This window comes from Neopsephotus bourkii, unplaced genomic scaffold (assembly GCF_033783945.1).
Source record: "Neopsephotus bourkii isolate Nb327-2 ecotype Australia unplaced genomic scaffold, CSIRO-AGI_Nbou_v1 NB_1637, whole genome shotgun sequence".
Lineage (NCBI taxonomy): Eukaryota > Metazoa > Chordata > Aves > Psittaciformes > Psittacidae > Neopsephotus > Neopsephotus bourkii.
The window spans coordinates 11,314,768-11,336,345 of record NW_026902112.1 but is presented as its reverse complement, the minus strand read 5'-3'; the positions used below and the strand labels follow the sequence as shown (position 1 = coordinate 11,336,345).

General features: G+C 47.2%; 1 protein-coding gene across 10 annotated transcripts in view; it reads right to left on the bottom strand.

The window, feature by feature from the left end:
* Window positions 1-21,578, bottom strand: part of ADGRB1 (adhesion G protein-coupled receptor B1) — a 282,952-nt gene that overhangs the window by 70,018 nt on the left and 191,356 nt on the right. For 9 of the 10 annotated variants that reach the window (XM_061374169.1, XM_061374177.1, XM_061374166.1 and 6 more), the window contains one exon: window positions 17,203-17,338. In XM_061374169.1, the coding sequence (XP_061230153.1) occupies window positions 17,203-17,338 (136 nt within the window). The remainder of the gene's footprint in view (window positions 1-17,202; window positions 17,339-21,578) is intronic. The other variant, XM_061374167.1, reaches the window with a different exon arrangement.

Here is a 21,578-nt window from a genome sequence, read left to right as displayed (position 1 = left end):
TGGATTCTTCCTTTGAACTTCTATGGAGATTTGGATCACTAACTGTGGACCTATTGGAGCAAGTCCAGAGGAAGGACATGATCATGTTCAGAGGGCCAGAACAGCTCTGCTCTGGAGCCAGTCTGGGAGAGCCTGGCTATTAAGCCTATTAAGCCTTCTATTAAGGCTCCTGGGAGACCTTAGAGCAGCTCCAGTGCCTAAAGTGGCTACAGGAAACCTGAAGAAGGGCTTTGGACAAGGGCCTGTAGGGACAGCCAAGGGGAATGGATTGAACCTGCCAGAGGGGAGACCGAGATGAGCTCTGAGGCAGAAGCTCTTCCCTGTGAGGGTGCTGAGGCGCTGGCACAGGGTGCCCAGAGAAGCTGTGGCTGCCCCATCCCTGGCAGTGTTCAAGGCCAGGTTGGACACAGGGGCTTTGAGCGAGCTGCTCTAGTGGAAGGTGTCCCTGCCCGTGGCAGAAGCATTGGAAATAGATGGTCTTTAAGGTCCTTTCCAACCAAAACTATTCCATGATTCTATGATCACAGCAATTTTTAATGTCAACTCATATGACTGTATTCCCACCCTGAGAATTTACTCCTGCCAAATATTTGTGGAAGGTTAGAAGCAGGTTTTCAGAGAACTAGGTAAATATAAAGAAATTTCAATGAAAACTTCAACATTTTCATTTGTCTTCTAGCAAATAAAAATTGAAATTGGACCTATTCCAGGCACTGCTAGTGCTGAAACGCCATATTCTGCTCCTCATAAATTGAAATGTGGAAGGGACTTTCTTTTGGGAACAGAAGCTCCTTATTTAGTCAGGCACTGGGATAGGGTAGGAGGGAGAGATGCAAACTCCAGTATGAAACCACATCTTCCTCTGACACCTTGGTTTCCCCTCTTGCAGAACCCAAATGAGCAACAGCCCTATCCCACCCCAGAGATGCATGGTCCTAATAGATGTACTGCAAAGCACAAATTAGTCAGACGTGGATTGCTCCTTCCTCACTCATTCCACGTTCACTCACAACCCTTTTTATCTCCCTGCACCCCCCTTAAGGCAAAATGAGTTCACGTCTCACAAATGGTGGCCTGGAATGAGCATCGATTGTGACATTTGATTTAAGTAGGTCTCATTTCACTGACTTTTCATGGGTAACTGGATAAAAGTGGGGAGGAGCTCCATTAAAGCAAAAAGTGCCTGACATGTAACTCATTCCTAAACCATCCAAGAGTCACTGAAGAAGTGGAGTTTGGATTTGAAGAGATGAGCTGACTACATCCCTGTATCTCCAACACAACAACATAAACATCCCTCCCTTCCACATCCTCTCTGACACTCCCCTGCCCCCAAAAAACTCAGGTTCTTTCTATCTTTTCCCTATCCCCTTTTCCACATCACCAATAACCTAGGTCCTAAATCAGCTAAGTAAGAGGTTGCATGTACTGGTCCACGCCTAGGTCAGATGTTTCCTCATTAGCAAGGCATTATATCAACCAAATGGAAGCCAGACTTGTGGGCAATACTTGATGCCTATCTGCAGCCCTTTGCACAGAAAAGACCCTGATCTTAACGTTCTTCTTTATCCTTCAGTCCAGCTTTCACAAAACCCTTGTCCACTGGAAGGACTTTTGCTGAAGAGATGTTACGAAGCGCATCCCTTCTCCCTATAGAGATGGCATGGTTGGTCCTGCCATGATTGGATTTCTGTTGTTGTCATGAGGGTGGATAATCATAAAAAACACTGGCTGCAAAGAAGAACGGGAGCACAGTACTTTAGAAATAAGAAGTCTTAAAGGCTTAGGCCCACGTAGCTCAGGATTCTGCTTTCCTTCTTCATTATTAAGGTTTCTCTGTCCTCCCCATCTTCTCTCCTCCCCCAAACACACATTTCTTCCCTTTGGCAACCAAAGCACTGTTTATTTTCTTTCTTCTGACTAATTAAAACCCCTGACAGAAGGTGGTTGAATGCTGCAGGATCTGAGCCTTGCAAGGGAAATTTCCTTGGAGGAGAAAGAAGGGGGAAAACAAGCTTGGTTTAAAAGTGGTAATGCTGCCAACTGAAAAGCAGTAAGGCATTCTCAAGGTAAGAGAGAAAGCAGTTCTTTGGGAGTTTCCCAGTACCACAGGTGAAGCCTTAGGTGACATGGTCTAGTGTAAGGCATCCCTGCCCATGACAGGGGATTGGAACTGGATGATCTTAAGGTCCTTTCCAACCCAAACCATTCTATGCTTCTACAAGGAGCGAATTGGTTGTCTGCAAAACACAAGACAGGAACTCAGTTTCCTCCTTTAGGGACCGCAAGTGGCCTCAAGTAACCTGTCCATCACCACCTCCCCGTATCTGCTGATGGGTGCCATGCAGAAGCACCCAGATGAAGCCTTGCTTATTTGGAGCTGGAAAAGAAAACCTTTCCCTGGGCCAAGCAGGTCGTTACAAGTTGCAAGTCCCACAGTTCTGTCACCAAGCATGACAAGAGAGGAGAGAAGCAATCAATGACATCAGCTGAGATGGAAATAACGAGTGCTACTGCCTGGGGCTACTTGCTGTCCTACCACCTCATTGCTCTGCCTAGCAGGGCAGAAGGATGCTCCTCCTTTTCTTTACTATTTCACTTTGCTTCCTTCTCCCTCTTTTCTATTTCCTTCTCTTCCTTCCTTTCCAATTTTTTCTTTCCTTTCTCTTTCTTACTCCTTTCCTATGGCCATTTTCCAAGACTTATTCTGCCTTTTCTTCTTTCTCTTTATGTATCACTCCGTCTCTCCCCCCATTATATTCTCTGCATCTTTTTCCTTCTCTTGCTTTCTGCAGAACACCGTGAAAAGTGACTTCATTTGAGTCGTGCTTGTTCCATTACCCTGCTCTGGCTCCAGGGTCAAACAGGCTCCAATTAGAACACAGTATTTCTTAATGCCATGCAGTTTGCCTGAGACCTTACAAGCAAGCTGTTCTTTCTGCTTTTTCCATCCTTGATACCAAGGAAGGCTGAGAAAAGTCGTTATAGGTACAACAGCATCATACTGAAGAATTGAACCATTTCTTTCGCTTCCAAATTAAACACAGGCATGTGAATTTGGAATTTGGGATGATGGGCTTCTTTTGGTTTGCTATTCGGAACAGTTGCCTTGAGCCTGACTTCTATTTGAAATTAAAGGTTCATGAAGTCAGAGAATTACAGCAGCACCGGTTTCAAGGGACTTTAAAGCTTTCTAATCCAATTTACGGCATGAAGCAAGGCTAGCACTGACACTGGGGGGAGGTTGGCCATGGTTTTGCTTGGATGAGTCTTGGGAATTCTCAGAGGTGGAGACCTCCCATCCCTCTGGTGTCTATTACAGGGCCACATCACTATCCTGGTGATAGGATTTTTCCTAAGGTCACACATTAACCCCAAAAGCTACAGTTCGTGGCTTTTCCCTTTCTTAAATCACCAGGCACAAGAGAGAGGAGTTTTAGTTGGTAATTGCCCTCTGATACCTTTAGGCTGTGATTAGATTGCCTTATATTCAACTATGTAGGACCAAGCAGGTTCAGATCCCAATACCTCTCCTCACAGGTAATGAGCATAAAGCAATGAGACTCATTCCACTCTTCACAAAGAAGTGGACTGGGTGAGTGTGATTTACTTCAAGAATGGCTCAGGAACCATTTTACTGTGCCACAGGCCTCAAGGCTTTTCATGCTTTTTGTGAAGGTTTTTGAAAGCTATATTGTATTGATTTTGTTGCTGGTTAGACAACTCTTGTCAAAGCAGAGAGTTGGTTGTTAAAATTGCTGGAAAATAATGCTTTTAACAGCACTCACAAAAGGGAGTAGTTTTCTAAACAAACGGGTGTAATGTCAGTGCTGAAAGGAAACTACTGAGAACGGCTGAATGACCAAGAGGTGAACGTGTCTATTGTCATCTGCCAAAGAAATCACCATTCAGTTAAATTCTGTGTTTCTCCTTTGGGCTCAGGCTCTTTGTATATCCGCATATATACTGCAGTGGTGTTGTAAAGCACCAGCCATGTACTTTATTACAATACAACCACTGGACAAAAAGGACAGCAGCCACTCCGAACAGCAGCAATCTGCAGCATCTTTTTGACTTTGGTAATGAGTGAGGCTATGACACCTTCAACTGTCTGAGAACCAGGCTCTTGACACACATATAGCAGAGAATGCTGCCATTGATGTGTGTCCCCACCTCTAGGGCTCTGCAGAGCCAAGAAAAGCAAAGCCTTGCACCTGCCTGCAGAAGGAGAAGGTATGAGGGATGCAAGGAGAAGACCCACTGAATAAGCAGTTCTTGAACACTGCCAGGGATGGGGCAGCCACAGCTTCTCTGGGCAACGTGTGCCAGTGCCTCACCACCCTCATAGTGAAGAATTTCTTCCTTACATCCAATTTAAATCTACCCCCTTTCATTTGAAAACCATTGCCCCTTGACACTACAGGCCCTGGTGTTGTGGACAAGACCCTGGCCAGCAGCTAAGCACTACACAGTTGTTTGCTCGCTCCCCCTGAAACAGGATGGGTGGTGAGAATCAGAATGGGGAAAGTTCAAAAGTTCGTGGGTTGAGATAAAGACAGCTTGATAACTAAAAGAAAAGAAAAATAGGGGAAAAAATGAGATAGAGGGGAAAAAACCCTCAAGGTGATGTAAAATAGAACAATCACTCACCACCAAGCAACAAATGCCCACACAGTCCCCAAGCAAGGGCAACCCCTCGAACCTCCAACCCTCCAGCTTTATATTGTGAGCATGACGCCATACAGTATGGGATATCCCTTGGGTCGGTTGGGATCAGCTATCCTGGCTGTGTCCCCTCCTAACTCCTTGTGCATCCCTAGCCTGCTCACTGCTGGGGTGAGGAGCAGAAAAGGCCTTGACTCTGTTTAAGCTCTTTTCAGTGATAACAAAACCACCCCTGTGTGATCCACACTGTTTCCAACAGAAATCCAAACCATAGCCCCATACCAGTTACTATGGAGAAATTTAACTCTATCCCCAACAAAAGCTGGTTAAAAGGTCTTTATTGTTTTTTCTTACATATTTTATATATTATTATAAATGCACTTCACATATTGAAAGACCACAATAAGGTCTCCCCAGAGCCTTCTCTTCTCCACTTTCTGTCCTTTGAGGAGGGCTTTGAGATCCCTGCATGAAGATCACTTTGTGGCATCATTAATAAATAATCTTTTTACTACCTCTTTCACAACATCCTCCCCAGCTCTGCCCATGTCATTGAAAATCAGATCCAGACGATTACTACCTTGTTTTGCTTCCTTCCGATCATAACTACAGGCTTCTCATGTCAAAGCTAATAGTCACCCATTATTTGGAACGCTTTTGTGTAGCTGAGGGCCCCTTTTATGTAATTTGGCCACTCTAACAGGCAATTCTGTGTAATTACAGTACACAAAAATCACCCGGAGAGACATCTTAACGTGCTACTATTTATTAACAACCGCTAACTCTTCAGTTGGTATCAAGTCCACTCTCAAGCTACAACACGGCAATCTGCATTTAGTAAACAGCCTTGATGAAGCTTGCAGGGCAGAGGAGTGGTCACGCAGCCGGTTGTTAATAGGAACTGTCAGGATAATTTCCTTCAGGCTGGCAGGGAATTACAGGAGTTAACAGTACTCATTGTCTACCTGCCACTCCTCGATGCCACGGTCAGCTTGCTGCTGCTTTTTGAACTACCAGACTGCACTCTCAGTGCTTCAGTTTCCAGTCCTGATATCAAGGAGGGCTGGATAAGGCTCAGAGCAGCTCTAAGGACCACACTGCTCCATGCCCAGCTGCTCTCAAACATTGTCATTATCATTATTTAAAATGCATTCATAGAGTCATAGAATGGTTTGGGTTGGAAAGGGCCTTAAAGATCATCCAGTTCCAAACCTTCTGCCACAGGCAGTGAATTTTCCCTTTCTTTCCCATTACACTTTGCTTGGTCAAGCTGCTGAAAGCACTTTTTAACAGGGCTCTGAAAAGTAGCTCTGAGCCACTTTGCATCCCTCTGAGAGATGTGGTTTAGGAACCAGCGTGCTGAGCAAAGGGACAGTAAGCAAGCGGAGCAGGGCTCTATTCCCAGCTTGCCTGCAGGTCAACTGCATACACGGCTCCATCATTTAAGCCAATCTTTTCAAAGCCCTCTCAGCCGACCTGCTTTAGATTGCAAACACTGGCCTTAACTTCTCAGGGGCCTATTTTAACCCTCTGGAAATGGAAGAGAATAATACTGCCCTCCATCTCTCTTCCACAGCTTAATTCAGCTTAGATTTCTGATACGTGTAAATGCATTAGGGGATTCCTAGGGCTACATCTAGACAATCAAGCACCAGCATCTCATTTTCTGCTGCAAATTATTAACACGGGGAGGTATGGAGGTGCAGTATTAACATGGGGAAGTATAGAGGAGAGAGAGGAGAGAGCTTTGGGTTCAACTGTTTGTGAGCTGACCAGGTGGAGCATTTGGTTTTTACATCTTTGCTTTCATGCATATGGGAAACTTTGCTCTGTTGTGGCCTTTCCCTTTAAAACATGTTAAAGTGAAAATACAAACATTTTCCAGAATAAAGGTGGTAAGAATCACAATGTCCTGTTCCTCTAAAGTTATGTGCTCCTTCCTTCTAAACCAACTAGGCAGAAGTGAACTTTAATGAGTACCACTGTCACAGGTACTGCAGTAAGCAACAAAACTCTATATCACTATGTTAGTCCTAGAAAATACAATAGTCCAGTACCCACTCCATTACGCTGAGCTGAAGTGATACTGTATAGATAATACTCATATAAAATCACTGTTCAAGACAGAGGGGTCTTGTCCATCCATGGACCATGCCAACCCCTGGACCACAGCTTGACAAGATAGATAGGGGAGCTTTATAACAATTAAACGGTACGGACAATTACAGGACAGTGCTGGAGACAATTCTACAAGGGAATTTATCATCATCATCATTATTATTACTATTACTAGCATTATTTTATAGTATGAACATATGCTCTAAATACATTAAAAATGAACTGCCTTTACTGCTCCCTTCTGCTTGAGATTGCCCCTTCTGTGCACTACACAAAGGACAATAAATTCAAAGTCTGTAACTCATTTGCAAGCCTATTCTTGCATTACCCATCTTGCCCTAGTTTCACAAGCGTGCCCTCATCCCTAGTAACTTCCCATCATCAGCGCTGAGCACCTTGCAGGGAAATGTGGTAAGATTTACACACAGTTGAAATAAAATAACTCCACAGCAGACTGGGAGAGGAAAATGAGGGTAGAATCCAGACTGTGTTTATCCTGATTTAAGCAGTGTTTTGGTTCCATGCCAGGCGACAGCATTTCACCAAATTACTCCAAAACAGCCCGCTGTTTGTTTTACTCGATCATTGTTGTACCGGTGAGCGATGCCAAACTGGTACCTCTCCCCACAGCATGGGCATCACATTCCTTCCCCATGCCCGCACATCCTGTCCTTAAGAGAGACATGGCTGAGGAGTAGGGGGAACACCCAAAACCTCAGTGGAAGAAGATATGAGCCAAAGATGCTCACATCACCATACTGAGAACAGATATCTGCCTTCCCTTTCCCCTCCTCCCACCCTTGCCCAGTCCTTAAGCAAAACCTTCATCCAAAGCACAAGCCGTGAATACTTGTGGAAAGCCTGCACAAGCCAGCACTTAAACATCTCCTAAGCCCTGCCTTCATTTAGTTCCTTTAATTATCATTTGCAGATGTGATTCCTCTCCTGTAGAACTCAAGCAAACGTTTCCATCTCTCACTGAAGATGTCTGCATGGGCAACAGTTCCTGACCTGAACAAGGTCAGGAACCAGATGCCTCCAGCTCATTATCAGTCCTCAGAGGCTTTCAGGGGCTCCTTGCCTAGAGCTCGCCTGTGAGAAGGAGATGAAAGGATCTCAACCATTTGGCAGATCATCAGTACACTCTTATGATGATAATATTCCCACTGCAATCTGAAAAGCCCATGGGATCCAGCCTGTTTCCGCCTACCCAGTGCAATACACAGCTGGTTACTGTGAACTCGTTGGTGCTAATTTCCTCTACATGGAACAGTGATCTCAAACCAGTGCACATGGAATCAGATTCTGGCCCTGTTGCCCATCTCATTCACAGCAGAGTGATTGGGAAGTAAAACTGCAACAGCTGCTGGATTTACAACTGTACTGAGTTGATATAAACAGGATCAAAACTGGCCCCAGCAGTAGGATATTCCCCATGTGGGGAATGGCTGACATGATTGCCATATTTAAAAGAGCAAAAAGAACAATTTGCCATGAAAAATGAAAGCCTTGTCGTGCTTGTGGGAAAAGAGCAATGTCGTTTTGCTTTCACAGATTTATGGAGTGTGTTGTGTATATCCTGCTTGTTAGTAGGGCAGGTAGCTAGCAAGCACTGAGCTGCAGGCTTAGTTTTGACTAACCACTATCACATGCAGCATAATCCTGCTTTCCTGATTAGGCAGTCCTGACATTTAGAGGGAACTTTCAAGCTCAAATACTCATAACTGCAAGTCTGACATTTGTTTTCGACGTGTATTACCGATTTTTGCTTAAGGATTGCCATTGCTGCCAAAATCTTGCGAGTAGATTAGTACACGCAGTTATTCATAGATAGCAAAGGCATGAAGGCCACAAGCCTTTGAGAAACTGATTCAGCTGTGGTTTAAATGAGTAGACATTTGTTGTAAAACAAGAATAAAGACTCAATTTCCATGTCTTGCTGCATGGCAACTCAAGGGCAGCTTTAGCCTTTAGGCAGGGCTCAACAGGGTTGAGTGGTGCGCAGCTTGCCAAAATTTCCCCAAAAAAGGGCTTTTCTAGGTTGAAATACTATGAAGATGGGTGCGGAATGATAGGAGAAAGACAAGCACCACTCAAAAGCTCGACACAATGCACTTACTTAGTCCTTGCAGTGCTTCGAAAAGGAAGATAATCTCATTTAGCACTAATGCGCTGACTCCCACCCCTGATGCGCCCATGAAACCCAACCTCCATCACCCACTTGTTACCATTTTCAAGCGAACACCTTTTGTGATGTTTCCCACGCTATCCTCTGACTTGGGAGATGCTCCCCCCAAAAAAAAACACCTAAAAAGCTATCCAGTGCTCTTACTTCAAACCTCCTCTGTTAAACCCTGCTCAGCTCAATGTCTACAAGACAACCCTGACAACAGCAGATGTGCCACGACTTGCTGCGGATCGCGATGACTAATGCCCTCGCGCTGTTTACATATGCCCCCACACCCGCCTGTATCCAAGCATCCTTCTATTTCAGCTGGAAATTTCAGCTATATTTTGTCTATTTTGAGTCTGGGTCATTTTGTGGCTCATTCTGTGTTGAACAGATTGAAGTCGTCATTCTCAGGTGATGAGGAGGTTGAAATAACACATTATGAATACAAAGATAAAATAAAGATGGATCATCAGCTACAGTAGGGTACGGAAAGCAGGCAAGGTGCTCTTTCCAGCTGGGATTTTCCCAGATATACGCCCTAACCTACCAGAGCTACCCCATCTGCCTCCATCCCTTTCCTCCACCTCCCATCAGCATCCTACATCTCTGCCACACTTCTTTACATAGCAAGAAGACACAAAGGGGATCTAGTTCACAGAATTACAGGCAAGAGGGTCGAAAAGGCCTGACAAACTCATCTCACCCATTTGCCTGCCTTAAAGCTATCTGAGCCATCCCCAGCCTTCAAAAAAACCCTCACTGGTGGAGAGTAGGCTCTCAGTGCTTGCCTATCCCTGCAGACAGAAGGCTTTCCCTTGTGTCTAAATTAAATCTCTCACACTGCAGTTTGATTCCAATCCCCAGCAGACACAGGCAGCAGAATTCTCCCTTTCCACAGCTACTTCTACCCTTTTCAAGATTATTATCCTCTTTCCCCTCAGTCTTTCCTCCTTGAGAAAAAGAGTCAAACCATCTTACAGAGCTCACCTTCACTCACCATCAGCGTGGAAGCATCACACCAAACATCTTTGTCACATCATCCTCTCCCACACATATGCTCCCACACTCCCACCTCGCGTACTGTACCAGTCATCCTGTTTGAACACAGAGCAGAGCATCCCGGACATGTATCACTCACTCCCTTTGTTCACATTTCTGCCCCTTAATGGCTCAAATCATGCACTGAGCCTCACAGCTGCTTTCCCAGCTCTTAGGAAAGGGGAAAGTAGGAACTGGGAAGACCCTGGTGTCCTGGCTTAAATCTACACGTCCTTTAACAGAGCAGTAAGCAGTGGCTGGGTAATAGGGCAGCTGTCACATTTGCTAAGCTGCCTTCGTGGCAACAAGCCATTAAGCACTGCAGCTCAAAATAAGCACTAAACCCCTCAGGAACGCCTGGACACGCAGTATCCCAGACATGCACGGTGAGGGTTTCATTTCAGCTGAAGACAAGTGACTAACCTCAGCCCTGGTCTGCTCCTGGGGTCACTTGGTTAATGCCAGCGCAGCTCTTGCCTTTACACCGAAGGGTGAATGTGGCTCGGTATTACTCACGCTGAAGCACTGAATCCCACAACGGTTTTAAGCTCCCAGCCACTTGATCATGCTCCTCTCCCACGTCCCCTTCAGATGAAGAGATACAGGGTGATGCAGCATTTGCCTGCAGAAGAGTCACTGCCAGGGCTGTGCAGAGCTCGCTGGCTTCAGCTCGCGGGGGAAGAGCTGCAGACCCACGCTGCTGCAATCCCACTGCCTGGAGTTTTGTCGTAAGTTAAAGACCTGAGCGAATCCACAAGCACGGAGCAGGAACTCGGCGGAGGGAAGCTGTCAGCTCTGAATATCCACCCAACTACCCGCTGGATCGACAGACAGCTGAAGCCGCAGACAGCCGCCAAGGAGGTGGGATGCTGGATGACTGCTTATTATGCTGAGCCAAATCCTCCTATTACTACCTCGTGTGCTACCTGTCTTCTTTTAATACATTCGAGTGTTGTCTCTCCTCGAAGCATGGAACTGAAAGGGATTTCCTATCCCACTTGTCTCCGATTCCTTTCCTGTGTAATTGTTTAAACACTAATCACCTATTTGCTGACGGGATCCTTTCTTAGGTATCTGTGTACAGCACACAGCAGTGGCAAAATCCATCACATCTCCCACCAAATTAACAAACCCTCTGTTCCCTGGCACCTGGAGCACATCACAAGCCCTATTAATAATCCCCTTCCCCAGCATAAATCATCTGTACATTGACACAGGGTACTCTCCAAATTCAAATGAGGTTTAGCCCAAATTCACCCTGTAATGCATAATGACCTCAGATCAGTGATAAAACCCCACATGCTTTAAAGCAGGTGACTTCCAGCAAAGCAATGATGGAGAAGCACAATTCAGCCACCTCTGCCAAGAGGCCACATTTGAAAAGTAATGCAATTCTTTTAAGAGGGAGCTGGACTGTGGGTTGTCCCATTTGGGTACCTAAGGGCAGCACACATCCTCTCTGCTTCCTAATTGTATTATGAGAGAGAGTGGGAAGGGAAAACTGTCAGCCCAGCTGGTTCATATCCTGTCTTCTCCAGGCTATCAAAGCTTGCTGAAACACAGGGGGATTCTATGGGGTTTAGTGAAAAGAGCATCCCTGCTGAGCAAAGAAAAGGCCAGCTTGTGTTTTACACAAGCCTGTGGGCTTCCACAGACCTCAGAGAAAGGAATCCATGAGAAAACATAGCATCTGCTCCAGCTGTGGACATGGGTGAACTCCAGACATCCCCAGCAGCACTTACACCTTAACAGTCCTCAGTCTCATCACAAAGCTCTCCTAAGAGGAGCAGGAGTCCAGCTGGAACGTCCCTTCCTCACTCCTACTTTGGTCTCTCCATATCTGGGGAGATTCCAGTGACAACAGCACAAATCCCTAGGAAATCTTAGGAAACATTCCCAGTTCAAGGGGCACAATCAGATCCTGAGAGACATTCTACTCGCAGCAGCATCCCGGAGAGGACAGGGTGATGCAGGAAGAGGTGCCAACGGCACAAGGGCAGGAAGCTTTGGGAGGATTTGGACCTCAAAAGCCCAAATGTTTGCAGCTCAGCAATGTGCACCCTGGCACAGCTCTTGCATTAGGAGCAAGCGGAGGCTCCTAATGCTCTGTCAGGGAAATGACAGCACTTGGTGCTTTCTGTAGCACCCTTCAGGCTTGGGGCACTGTGCAAATATGAATGTGCACAGCCTGCAAGGGTGCTGCAGCTGGAGGAAAGGAAGCAGAAAACAATGAAGTGATTGGCCCAAGGTCACGATTTTACTCACAGGCACAGAAACAGCTCTGGCTGTACAATCATAGGATGGTTTGGGTTGGAAAGAAGCACCTTAAGATCATCCAGTTCCAACCCCTTGCCATGGGCAGGGACACCTCACACTAAACCATGTCACCCAAGGCTTTGTCCAACCTGGCCTTGAACACTGCCAGGGATAGAGCATTCACCACTTCTCTGGGCAACCCATTCCAGTGCCTCAGCACCCTCACAGTAAAGAACTTCTTCCTTATATCTAACCTGAACGTCCCCTAGCCAATACACCCAGATACACCTCAACTCTTCCCTAGACCCCTATAAAACTGGCAGCAGTTTGATGCCTTAAGACTTTGAGCTGGGCAAAACCAAGAACTTCGTTTCAGCAGAAAAGTCCAGCTTTTGAATCCAAGAGCTAATACTGCAAGAGAAGCAGCATTAATGAAACCTGAAAACTATTGTAAACCTGAGAACTGACTGTTCTCAAGATATGCAAAAGGCTTTGTTCTTATCCAGACTCCAAATCTCACGTGATAAACCATGGTAGAATATAAATGTTAAAGAGTTCATCTCCAAATAAAGTGCTCTGGTCTTATCTAAGTGAAACACTGCTATAATTTCCATTCAAATGTTGTCAGAACTGCTGCACCTTTACAAAATATTTTAATTCATTAACATTTTTCCAGGGGAAAAGCCTGCTGCTGGAAAACCTGGATCTGTTCCCTGTGCACGCAAGGCTCCACTGAGGTTTAAGACCTTAAAATAACCCACCTTGTCTCTGCACGCACTCTATGAAGTACACAGACCTCCCATTGCACAGGGCAATCTTTCCAGGAGGAAGAACTTCAAGATCACACCAGACCTGCATGTTGATTCCCTTCCCACAGCCTGCTCAAGACATCACACTGAAAGTCTACTTTCCACACGTTATTTCCTTAAGGTAAAAAGAGCTCCTTCTCCTCTGCTGCATGCACAATGCTAGGATGTGTCCAGCTAAAAAGGGTATGTTGTGAGTTGATATTGGAGGTCAGAAGCTGTTGTTTCTTTGGGGAGGAAGCACACCATGAAAGGTGCCTTGTATTTATAACAATGCTATACCAATGATTAAAGCCTCTTGCAACATCCTGGGACATCATAGGGTTCAGGGCTGCTCACTGCGTACACTCAGTGAGTGTACAAGTCAGTTCTATAGTCTGCTACAATACAGCCCACAAAAGCATACAGGTGATGTACAACCCCTCCAGTTAATGGTTTGCTTGTCACTAAACAACACCATGGCATGGACATAATAAACTCAGCATCCATACAAGTTCTTGCCACCAGCATCTTTCAGCCTTAGCTAACGCTAAGAACCAGAGCAGAGCTCAGATGCTGAATTCCAATCAATCAGCCCTGTCTCTGCAGATGAGGCTAGTAAGGAGTGGGAAAGAGACCAGAGATATACTCATACAGTCTTACTATGGTCCTAAGTGCTGTAAGAACTGAGCTTTAAAGCTTGATTGACTTTATAAAGGCCAATCATGAGCTGGTAGGCAGAAGAGACAACACCAGCCAAACTCAAACAGGACAAAGAGTGAAAGGTTCTCCTGTGCATCTTCAAGCTCCTGCTCTTTCCTTCCCACCTCTAAAACATTGCCAAGACTGCCAAGAAACACTTAGAAAACACCACCATAAGACTCTTTATTCAGCCTGACTATGGCTTGCAATGTATAGTTTGAACACATGGCTCTGCAGTTTCCTTTTGCGCTTACTCTCTGTTAGTTATTATGCAGGTGTAGCATTCCAGCAAGCCAATACTACCAAAGTACCAAGCTAGGCATGGGATAAAACCAAAATGAAAGGAGAAACCCAAAAGACTTATCTAAATTCCTTAACTTAAGAAGTTTTAATCTTTCATGATGGTCAAACAGCAATCGTGCCAAATCAGTGCAAGGGGCTGCCTTTGTTCAGCTGAATTTGCAGGGTCCAAGGGGAAAGGGATGCAGAGAAAGGGTCACGTTTGAACTCCACCTGTTAAGCTGGACCTGAACAGCTCCATCTTGGTTTAGGGATCTCCATCTTCAGAACCAATTAAAAACACAGCACTTTAAGCCCCTAAATTCATTGAAATCAAGGCCAACTCCTTCCTTTCCAACCATATCAGCAGCTCTTAGTGCCCAGCTGAGGGAAACTCTGTCCTTGGCAAGTCCAAATCAGCTGCCTGGGCAGCAACACTCATCTTCCACAAGCTTTTCATGGTCCTTTTTCACTGCTAAGAAGCTGTGCCTGAACCAGGGTTACAAATATTTCAAACTGCCAGGGCCAAAGACTCCAGAAAGGAGATTTATAGCAATAAATAATATTAATGACACGGGCGGATGGAGCTTCTTGTCCTGAGAGCTCCAAAGGTACATGAAAAACTGCACTATAAATGTCACCACCGCAGACACCAACGATGATGAGATGCCACCTCTGGGGAAGGGAGGCAGCTTTGGCTTGCTCAGAATGACACTCGGTCAGGAAACTGAGGGTGGTACAACAAGGATGTGTATGAACAATGCTCCACAGCACCACCAGACCCTAGGCTTTGCTTAGTGGGGGGACTCAGGAGGTATCCAGGCCCCAGCTTTCCTCCCAGCATGGCCAAAGGACTCCTTTTGATGCCCATGAGTTGACACCAGGCTGGGAAATAAACTGAGTTGTGCAAATGCAACCTGACCAGCAGCCAGCAGAGTTGGAGAGAGGACAAAGGAAGCAATTTTAGGCCTAAACCCCAAAGGACCAGCTGAGAGGTTAGTTGCAGATATAATAAAATATGCCTGGGGGAAGGAAGCTGCATCCTCCTGCAGCCAAGCCCACTTTCAGATGCACGGATGATAAAGGGCTTATATGAACACTGTGTTACCCAGATAACACTCTAAACACCTAGAGCTGAGGGAATAGCAGTATCTGGCTATGTCAAGTTAACCATTTTTCCCCCTAGCTGCTTAGTTAAATAATGGCAAGTGCTGTGTGAACATAAAGTCTCTGTTAGAGAAACTTCAGCTTTAGCCACACAAAGGCTCCCATCTCTCTTCCCATACTGCCTACTTCCAGAAGAAGGATAACCAAAGGACCTTCACCAGCAGCACTTCAGGCTTTGCTTTAGGAGTATTCCTGCAGCAGAAATCACTCCTTATTTTCTCCAGCCACACAACCTCCCCAGACTTTGTCAGGGTTGCTTGCAACAACAGCACCGAGTGCTTCCTGCACAGAACAAAGCTCACCCATCAACCATTGTGGTGGTCCTCACAGCCTCTGGAGACAGACATTTGGGTGTCACCCTTGGGCTGAAGGGAGAAACCTTGCTGCTGGCAGGATGCAGCGCTGCAGGCTCAATGGGCAGATACAGAGCAGCAAGTTATAGAGATGCAGGAGATGGGTCCCAGCAGCATCACCTCCACACACCTCAAGAAGGCTGGCTACCACTCCTGGACAACACTAGCCCCCCAGGCAACCTTCCTTCTCATGTGGTTTCAAGCTAATCCCAACTTCCCTGGTGGGAAGGCAAGGAAGCAAAGACCCATGGAGGAAGATGAGCGCAGGGACACCAGGATCAACACAACCAGCTCCTTCCAAGTGGGAACCCAAGTCCCACTTCTACCTTCAAGCATCCTTCAACCAGCACATCTCTACCAAGACCATAAGCTTGTTGCCTCTATCCAAGAGCACCTCAAGAGTGGTTGTACCTGACACAAGCCCATTTCACATCACTGGAGCAGCTGGGCCTGCACGAGGCCGGGCAAACACAACCTACACTGTGTCTTTAAAACCACTTCAGTGCAGATGTTGTTTCCATGGTAACTAGTGGACCAAATACATTAGTGTTTCTAATAATAAACCAAACCTTCATCTTGGAAAATGTGATCCCCCCTCTCCCTTTTACCACCACCACCCTTCCTTTCATCCTTTCCCCTCCCCTTTCACTGAATTAAGGCAGCATTTAACAAACAAGGCATAATTAGTAAATAATTACACGGGCCCAGTAACTCCCAGTCCCAGGCAGATGGAGAAGCATTGGGTGGAGAAGGGGGGGTGGCTTTGCTCTGTGACCTGGGAACTGTCCAAAAAGGGATGAACTACTTAAAAAACAGGGGAAAAAATGCATTATAAAGCACAAGGTGGAGGAAAAGAGCCGGAAAAGCCCCTTTTGACCACCCTGGTGTCGCCTTTGGCACCTTCCCCACTCTCCGAGTCCGGGTGCAGCCGCCCGGTGATAATTTCTAGGAATCTCGCACTTTTCTTTCCCTCCATCCCAGACGCGGCTCCGTGTTCACCAACAGCAGCCAAAACTTCACAACTCCTCCCTCCCACACCCCACGCACCCCCATCACCCAAAAAGTGTGGGGTAGCGAACAGGACCCCGAGGCATGGAGTGGGACACGAAGTGGGATGCGGTGGGGACGGAAGGGGAGCGGGATGATTCCCCCCCCCTCCTCTTCCCAAAAATGAGACACGTGTGAGGATTTAGCGCGTGGGGAGCCCACAGGAGGGAACACGCCCGGAGGGGGCTGCTCGCCCCACACGTTTAGCGGTATCCTCATCCAAAGCATAGGGAAAGAGGGATGGAGGAAAAGGGGGAAGCAGCGCAGCAGCAAGACGCGTGTCCCGTCGTGTAACCCCCCCCATCCCAAAAGCCATAAACCGCGGGCAGGTCGGGGAAGGGGAGAGGAAGGGCGGCGGTGAAGGGTGATGCAAAGCCTCACGGTGTGTGTCGCCACGGTCCCGGCGACACCGGGCTGCAGCAGGGCTCGGGGCTGTCCCCATCGCCCCCGGTCCCCGCAAGCCGCCCGCCGAGGATGCTCGGCTGCATCCCGGTGGTGTTCCCGTCCCTTCCTGTTTATTTTCCCCGGTCCCCCCGCAACCCCATGTGTGTGTATGTGTGTCTGTGTCCCCATCCCTCCCTCCTCTCCCCTCTGCTCCTCCCTCCGCGGCGGGACTCACCATGTCGGGGCTGAGCTGGGCTAAGATGGCGAAGGCGGAGAGCCGGTCACACAGGCACTTGGTCCGGGAGGCGTCGAGCGGGACCGTTCGGCAGCCGCGCCAGGACCAGGCGCCGGGTGGAGAGGCGGAGGCTCTGCTGGAGGAGGGAGGCAGGCAGGGAGGGAGGGATGGGTGGATGGATGGACGGATGGATGCAAGGAGGGAGGGATGGAGCGAGGGAGGGACGGGGCGGCGGAGCGGGGAGAGAGGGAAAGCGGCCGTCAGGGCGGGCGGGGAGCGGGCACGGAGCCGCAGGGGAGACCGCGGGGCCCCCCCCCCCACTACTACCCCCCCCGGAGCTGGATCCTCTAGTCCCCGCCCAGCTCTGACCCCTCCATCGCTTTCCACCCATTTAAACCTTCCCCTCCATCCCCCCGGGCTGCCCATAGCACCTCCCCATCCCTGTAGCCCACATAGCCCATGCACGCACGCATAACTGCACAGCCTTGTCCCACACACCCACTGTGTGGATGCACAGCCTTATAGCCTTGTGATGTACACCCAACATGAGGATGCATAATCCTATAACCCTGTCCCACGTTATACACACCTCCTTAACCCTATAGCCCTGTCCCACATATGTTATAGATACCTCTTTAACCCTATAGTCCTATCCCGCATATGTTATACACATCTCCTTAACCCTCTAGTCCTGTGACATGGCCCATCCCTGGCAGTGTTCAAGGCAAGGTTGTAAGGTGTCCCTACCCGTAGCAAGGGGTTGGAACTGGATGAGCTTTAAGGTCCCTTCCAACCCAAATCATTCCACGTTTTTATGATGGCATAAGCCCCACATAAGGATGCATAATCCCATAGCTCTGTCCCACATATATTATATACACCTCCTTAATCCTATAGCCTTTCTCCACTTATTCTGTATATGGATGCATAACCTTATGGATTTGCCTCACACACCAACTATGTGGATGCATAGCCCTATATCTCTGTTATATGCACCCCATGCTTGGATAAATAATCCTATAGCTGTCCTACATAACCCAAATATGCACCTCTCATCCTATAGCCTCGTCCCACATATCCTAAATATGGATGCATAACCCTATAGAGCTGTCCCACACACGATACACACCTTACTTTCCCCATAACCCCATCCCTCATCCTATTTACACTATAGCCCTGCTCCACACCCCACATAGAAGTGTCCCAGCCATTTTACCCCCTATATAGATGTCCCCCAGCCACATGAGCCCCACATGAGAGTGCACCCCTTCCCCACACCGATTACCCCAACATAAAACTCCACCTCTTCCCCACACCTTCCTCACCCTCATAACCTCCCCAATTACTCCCCTTTCCTTTGCTCCCTCCCTGGGAAGCTCTCTGGGGCTAGGATCCCTATATAGGCCATGACAGGACTCCCCTCAGATGTCCCCTGCACCCCCACAGCTCTGGGCATGGCAGGAATGCCCCTGCTTCATAGCATGATGCTTCAAGACATCAAAGGGACAGATTCCCTGCTTTCCTATGGCATCTTTTCAGCCTGAGAAAGAGCAGCAGTGTGGGGAAGGAGTCATAGATGGGAAAGGCTCCATGTGAAGCTGGCCTTCATCCCATAGATGGGATGCCTCCATCAGGAAAGTTACTGCAGCTCCACCTCCATGTGAGCACTAACGGCTAAGCCAGAAACAGGGAATCTTATGTTCTGGCTCGCATGACAAAGTGCCGTCATCACCTAAAAAGTACAGTCATTTTCCACCCATTTCTTCTGTCTCTTGTCCATATCACTCTCTGGAAACGTGGTCACGCAGAGGGTGGAAATGAAGAGAACAAGTGCAGAAATGCAGTGGATGGGGAGAAGGTCGGGATCTATGTGTATAACCTGGGCTTCGTTGGAGCCTGGGATGTGGAAGCAGAGCCAGAGAGCCATACACCTTCACTGGAGGAACACTGGTGTAATATGTCCCCTCTCCACATCTGACTGTCCTCTGAGAAGGGACCAAAGCAGCAATGCCAGCAGCAAGCTCAAGGCAGCTCCAGATGGAGCCAAGCTGCTCGGCAGCCTTAGGTGCATCACAGATGGCCTGAACTCTAAACTGCTGACTCCAATAGACCTGCCTTGAATTGCAGAGGAGGCTTATGCAGGTCTTGACTTCGTGCACACACTGACACATTCCTCACACAACGAGACAGAGCATCCCTCCACCTCCACTGTGCAAGAACGCGGTGAGTACCAACAGGGTAACAGAGCGTCAACACGTGCTGCTGATTCTGTTGTGATTATCTACTAGGATCCAGTTTAATACGTGACACTGAGCCTTCCCGAATTAGCTCTGTTCCAGATTAAAGCACTTTCCATAGCTAAATAAATAAAGCCAAACTATTTTTACTGCAGAAGTTGTCAGCAACACACAGAACAGTTTTGCTTTCTTCCTGAATGTCTGGACCCTGCTGCATGTCAGTGTGGTGGATGATGGGACATACATCTCTCTTCCCAGGATAGTCAGCCCTTCACATGCTCTTCTTCTGAGCTAAGTCACATCATCCTGCTCTCAAACTGAAACACGGGAAGTTCAGCTTGGATATAAGGAAGAAGTTCTTTATTGTGAGGGTGCTGAGGTGCTGGAACAGGGTGCCCAGAGTAGTGATGAATGCACCATCCCTGGCAGTGTTCAAGGCCAGGTTGGACAGAGCCTTGAGTGCCATGGTCTAATGTGAGGTGTCCCTGCCCATGGCAGGAGATTGGAACTGGATGATCTTAAGGTCCTTTCCAACCCAAATTAATCTATGATTCTCTGGTTCTGTCTCAAGGAGAACCTCAGGTCCAGGAATCATTCTTCGGCCTCTTCCACTCACCCATTCACCAACACCCTTCTTAGAAGGGACTAAGAGATCCAAGGCCAATCTCAGAGGGAATATGAATTCTCTGTTCTCCCCTATATGTATTGCCTGTACTTCCAAGAACTACGTTAGCCAGTTCTGTTTATTCACTGTCACCAAGACAAATCCCTTATTTACACTGTGTGCAAATAAAGACAAATGCTCACACTCTACCAACCAGTTCTGTGTTCTGCTAGAAAGTATTCATTGAGCTTGACAAGATCTATTTTGCGTAAGCTGATTGCTATTAATTTCTCTGTTTTAATGAGCATGCTATTATTCAATTATAATCATAATATTACCCACAATCCCTTCATCTTTGGATGGTGCGTTATTGTGCCTAGGACAGATGTGAGGCAGGCGGCTCTGAAGTGAAGCTGTGGTGCTTACAGACACAGCCCTCTCTCCAGACTTTGGGAACACTTCCACCCTTCCTTTATAAAAGAGTAATGATCCTCAATTAGCCTTAACCTGGTCTTTTACCACTCCTGCATGCAAAATTCCTCTGTCTTGTTTCTCTTCTAAAGATTCCACTCTATTGGGTGACGGATAGCATGTTTTCCAGCTGCTGGGGTAATGAAAAGTATTTCATTAGCCTGAGATGGGGATTAAGTAACCAGGCTCTCTTCCAACTAGAGAATACAGGCATTTATTGCAATTTCTGCGTTATTATAAATAAAACTGTCATTTCTAATTAGTAACAACCCAATGCCATTAGGATTTATTTGGGGTTTGCTAAAAATTTAACTTTTTATTTATTTCATCCACAATGAGAGCCTTACTTTTAGTTTTTCCTATCTTTTTCAAGCTTTTTCTGTATATTGTTTGCCATCAAGTTGCCCTTCATCTGTATCTCTACAACAGCTTTTACTTTGCCTCTGAAGCAGACTGCAGCTGGGTTTTGCAGATAGAATTATGGAATCACAGAATGGTTTGGGTTGGAAAGCACCTTAAGATCATCCTGTTCCAACCCCCTGTCATGGGCAGGGACACCTCACACTAGACCATGTCACCCAAGGCTCTGTCCAACCTGGCCTTGAAAACAGTAATGGAGCATTCACCACTTCTTTGGGCAACCTGGTCCAGTGCCTCACCACCCTCACAGTAAAGAACTTCTTCCTTATATCTAACCTGAATTTCCCCTGTTTCACTTTGAACCCATCACCCCTTGTCCTATCACTCCAGTCCCTGATGAAAAGTCCCCCTCCAGCATCCTTGTAGCCCCTTCAGACACTGGGAGCTGCTCTGAGGTCTCCACGCAGCTTCTCTTCTCCAGGCTGAACAGCCCCAGTGTTCTCAGCCTGTCTCCATACAGGAGGTGCTCCAGCCCCTGAGCATCCTCATGGCCTCCTCTGGACTTGCTCCAACAGCTCCATGTCCTTCTTATGCTGAGGACACCAGCACTGCACACAGTGCTGAAAGTGGGGTCTCAGGACAGCAGAGTGGAGGTTTATTTGTAATTCCTTATTAGTATTATTATTATGATTACTATTAGTACT